Here is a 4,258-nt window from a genome sequence, read left to right as displayed (position 1 = left end):
TGTTAACAGGAAGAGCCTGGGTAGGTAAGAAATAGAAGCCAGGTGGTGCCAGGATCTAGTCTGTATTAGCTATACCCCGCCTTGGTTCAGCTTACCTGTGGGAATTCTCTCGAGAGTTAGTGAAGCAAAGGGCCCTTGAGAAGTTCATCCCAAGGACCAGGTGTAAGACAATAAGTGGCTTCGAGCTGAGTTTACAGGGTACATAGTGGTGCTGTGGGAAATGGACAGCAGGTGCTAGCCAGAAGCCCTGGGCCTAGGCACCAACTTGCCCCACATGCCCTACTTGCTTACCGTGAGCCCCACAGGGAAGGTGTACTTCCCTCCAAAGTTTCCATCCATCTCAACTGTGTCTTTAGGGCCACTGTGTCCCAGCTTTGTGGAAAAAAGCCTTGGCTGGTGGAGGCCAAGCCGCTGCAGTTTCTCAGGGTTCTGGGTCAGTGTGGCTGAGAATAGTAACTTCTGTAGAGGCATCTGGGGAGAGCAAGTGCTGGAAAACCAAGGGCGTGTTAGGACAGGATTCCTCAAGCCACTCTGACTGCTATTTTAGGGCGTGCAAGGGGAGCTGAGAAAGGGAGCAGCAGGATACCTGGCAGCAGTCACAGCCTGGGGCTGTGTCCTCTGGAGTAGGGCACAGGAGCCTGAGGGGCCTGCACTGTAGAAGGCTGCTGCCACCACTCTGGGCAGCCAGGACTGGTGCATGCTGTCTATCATCCGGTCAGCCTCATCAATGATCTACAGCAGACAGGAACCAAGGGTCAACTGAAGACTCCCCAATGACATCACCCCAGCTCAGGGACCCAAGTGTCCAGAAGGTGGCCTACCAGGAAGCGGAGCTGCTGGAGGCTGAATCCTGGGGTCTGGTCAATGTGGTCCACCAGGTGGCCAGGTGTGGCCACCACAATATCAGCCAGGCATCGGTAACCATCTACCCTACAAACCAGAAAGACTCAAAGAAGGGCCATCTAACAGCAAAGCCTCACGTGTAAAGCACCAACACCACGCTAATCAAAGGACACCTGCAGAGCCCACCACCTGGCACACCTACGTCTTCTGGACAAGGCTCTCCTGCTCCTTGGCCAGTGACTTCTGTCCAGTCACCAAAGCAACCCGCAGAGGTGTGGTATCCGTGTAGATGTTGAATACTTTGCTCACCTGCAAAAGGAGTCTGTCGCTGGTCTAAAATAGACGGTGGCCCCTGCTATGACAAAGACTCTTGAGTTTAACACAGGTGGTCAAGGGATAAGTACCGTGTACATCCAGCAGGGCAACTAAAGCTGGGGATACAGACTTCTGGATACAGAGGGGCATACCTGTTGGGCCAGCTCCTTAGTAGGAAGCACAACCAGTGCACGGATGTGGCAGACCACTCGATGCAGCAGGGCCTGTAGGGACAGAAATGATCTGTGCCACCAGGACCCTCCCTGCTGTGCTCTAGCTAGAAATGTGTACTCTGATACTCACTTGTACCACAGGGACAACAAATGCCAGTGTTTTCCCACTGCCCGTTGGGGCAGACACACAGAGGTCACTAGGTTGGTATCCACCTCTGCCTACTAGAAACCCACTATCTGCACTCTCCAAGAGGGCAGGAATCACAGCTGCCTGGACTGTAACGAAGGAAGAAAAGGAACAGGTGAATTATATGCTAGGGTATACCATGTCACCCAGGAGATCTCCTGGCCAAAGATGGCACCTGGATTGGATAAGACCTAAGATAATCATCAGGAACCTGAGCCCAAGGATGCAGAAGCTCACTGATCCAGTGTGAAGTAAGGACCCCTAAACCACAGCCCTTATATTGGAGCCCTGACAGCCCAGGGAAGGCTGCCTTGGAGAGTTCACCCCATCATCTGCCCAGGGCTGAAGGACCTGGAAAGTAGGAAGAGATGCCATTAGCCCTCAGCTGCTTCTGCAAGTCAGGGTGAACCTCATGGATGTCTTCGATAGGAGTAAGATCCTCAGTGACGCTCTTCTTGACACAGTTTGGCTTTGCCAGCCATGCTGGCAGGAAAGGCTGGACCTAAAAGAGTAAAAAACCCACAAGAGTTCTGCAGAGCCCTTCAGGCTCATGGAGCAACCAGTTATCAGAAACTAGGAACAACAGAAGAAACCCTAACAGCAGCTTCTGTAGAGGCACCTAGGGAGAGTAAGTGCTGGAAAACGAGGGCAAACATTAGCAGGGTGAAGAACGTATTAGCAGGGCAGGTTTCCTTAAGCCACCCTGACTCTCATTTTAGGGCCAGCAAGGGGAGCTAAGAAAGGGAGCAGCACTCACATGGAGCAGTCAGCCCTGATGCAAGAGCTGACTTAGTCTCTCCTCAACCCTTCACCACCACCCATTCTTGGCAGTGTTCGGACAAGACGCCCTGACCAGCAATTGCCTCACTGCGGCCAGAAATGTTTCTGCGGGGGCCGCCAGACACACCAGTGTTCAAATAGGTCTTATACGTCTGTGGACTTCAGTTTCAAGAGTGTCCACACGTACCCTAAGGAACTCTATAAGCCTCCAGCCATTCTATAGTTAGGGCCACGTAAGGGCAAAAACAAAACAAAACGCACAAACAACACCCCACCCCGCCCCGATAAAGTTGAAGAGTAGCGGGCGGGCGGCCAGACTCACTCACCTTCAGTGTCTTCCTTCTTGCAAAGTCCCCCAGCACAGGCCCTGGAGCCGGGGGTCTCGGGGCCTCCTCCGGGGGCTTCTCACCTGAGTCCTCTAAGTCGGTGTTGAGCTCTCCAGGCGACTCTTCGCCTCTCCCTGCGCGACACAACAACAGAGGGGACATAAACCCCGCAGCGCACCCAGGAAAAAGCCTCCAAGCCCCGTCCACATCTCGGCCACATGGCCCACCTGCATGCACACTGTAGTCCGCTTTCTGCCGCTTCGCCCTAGGGGCCTCCGGGCTCTGAGCCACAGAGCAGCCACGCCGCCGCCGGGGCCGTCGACGCCGCCTACCTGCCGCTTCCGCGGCCTCCCCGGCGGGTTCAGGCTTCGGTTTCTGCTGCTGCCGCTCACCGGCTCGGTTCTGCAGCCGCTAGAGCAGCACTCGTGACCGGCTACCCGCCTCTACCTCTGCATCCCCCCAGTCCGGAAGCCTCCGGGCCTGCGTACCGCGCTACGTGGAATAGTGCCATAGTCGCAGCACGCTGTCGCTCTTCCTCGGCGCTCTCTGATGACGTGACCAGACCGCGCCATCGCAGACGTCACAGGCGCGACCAAGCTCGGTAGTCCCTCGCGGCGGCATGGATCGTCACCTGGCTTCGGCGGGCTCCCGTGGGGAGCTTGGCCGTCTACTACAGGCGGTGCTAACGAGCCGTGGCCAGGCCAACGCGGTGTTTGACATCCTGGCTGTACTTCAGGTGAGCCGCGCGGGCGGCGGGGGCGGCCCTGGGGCGACAAACGGGAGGCACAGCTGGGCCCAGCGTCAGTCACCCTTTCTGACCTCCCGCCTCAGTCCGAGGACCCTGAGGATATCCAGGAAGGAGTGCGTACGTGCAGCCGACTCTTCGGCACCTTGCTGGAGCGGGAAGAGCTCTTCGTGGGCTCGCTGCCACGCGAGGACGGGGTCCTGGCAGGTAAAGTGACCTGGAGGGGCTGGGGTGCTGTCCGTCAGGAGGAACACGCCAAGCCAGGGCCCTGTCATAGACTAGACGGCGCCCCAACGGGACCCGCCTTATTAAATGACACCAGGAGGAACACTCCAAGCCGGGGCCCTGTAGGAGGACTCAGTCCATTGTGGCTCAGAAAGTGAGATCCATGTACTTGCCAGGCCTACACGAACTCGTATACTAGCAACTTTTTTCCTCAGGGTTTTAATTGTGCCACTTCAAAGTTTGGTGCTGTCACTGCCCTAGTGTTTGGGAGATCCAGATCCTGAGGCAAAGTGAGAAGAACTGTATTTTAATATCTAGTCCCAGTTTGCAGAGATCAGAAATGGTCTTTTCCAAGGCCTGGTCTGGGTACAGGTTCACAACTGAAGATGGGAGACATTGGGAAGGCGGGACTGGGTTTAGGACACAAACATCAGTGGGAGTTAGCTCTCCTCTGTTCTCAGGATCCCAGGGAGCCACACACAAATACAAAGTTTGGATGAGACACCGCTATCACAGCTGCTGTAATCGCCTGGAGGAGCTCCTGACCCATCCCTCCTTCCAAGTCAAGGTGAGTCTTGAAGTCCTTGGCCCAGCTTCTCTAAAGCACAGGTGTAGGGGCTGCTTTTGTGAACACCTCTCTTCCTGTTTAAGAGAAGTTACATGT

The 4,258-nt window shown here is 55.7% G+C and overlaps 2 protein-coding genes across 2 annotated transcripts in view; one reads left to right on the top strand and one right to left on the bottom strand.

The window, feature by feature from the left end:
• Positions 1–6: 6 nt before the first annotated feature.
• Positions 7–3,157, bottom strand: Ddx51 (DEAD-box helicase 51; the record flags this gene model as incomplete). Its single annotated transcript, XM_013349056.2, is given in 12 exon segments — positions 7–16; positions 96–211; positions 292–487; positions 587–732; positions 822–930; positions 1,046–1,152; positions 1,311–1,382; positions 1,462–1,607; positions 1,870–2,020; positions 2,625–2,758; positions 2,852–3,078; positions 3,080–3,157. Coding segments are annotated over 12 exon segments (1,470 nt in total), but the record flags the coding sequence as incomplete, so codon positions are not given.
• A 60-nt stretch (positions 3,158–3,217) lies between these two features.
• The window catches only part of Noc4l (nucleolar complex associated 4 homolog), a 4,860-nt gene continuing 3,819 nt past the window's right edge, over positions 3,218–4,258 (top strand). The window contains 3 exon segments of the mRNA XM_013349061.2: positions 3,218–3,360; positions 3,456–3,576; positions 4,056–4,216. Coding sequence (XP_013204515.1) covers positions 3,244–3,360; positions 3,456–3,576; positions 4,056–4,216 — 399 coding nt within the window. The 5' untranslated portion in view covers positions 3,218–3,243.

The sequence above is a fragment of the Microtus ochrogaster genome, chromosome 2 (genome assembly GCF_000317375.1).
Source record: "Microtus ochrogaster isolate Prairie Vole_2 chromosome 2, MicOch1.0, whole genome shotgun sequence".
Classification (NCBI taxonomy): Eukaryota; Metazoa; Chordata; class Mammalia; order Rodentia; family Cricetidae; genus Microtus; species Microtus ochrogaster.
The sequence above is the reverse complement of the archived record's forward strand: the minus strand, read 5'-3'. Positions and strand labels throughout refer to the sequence as shown.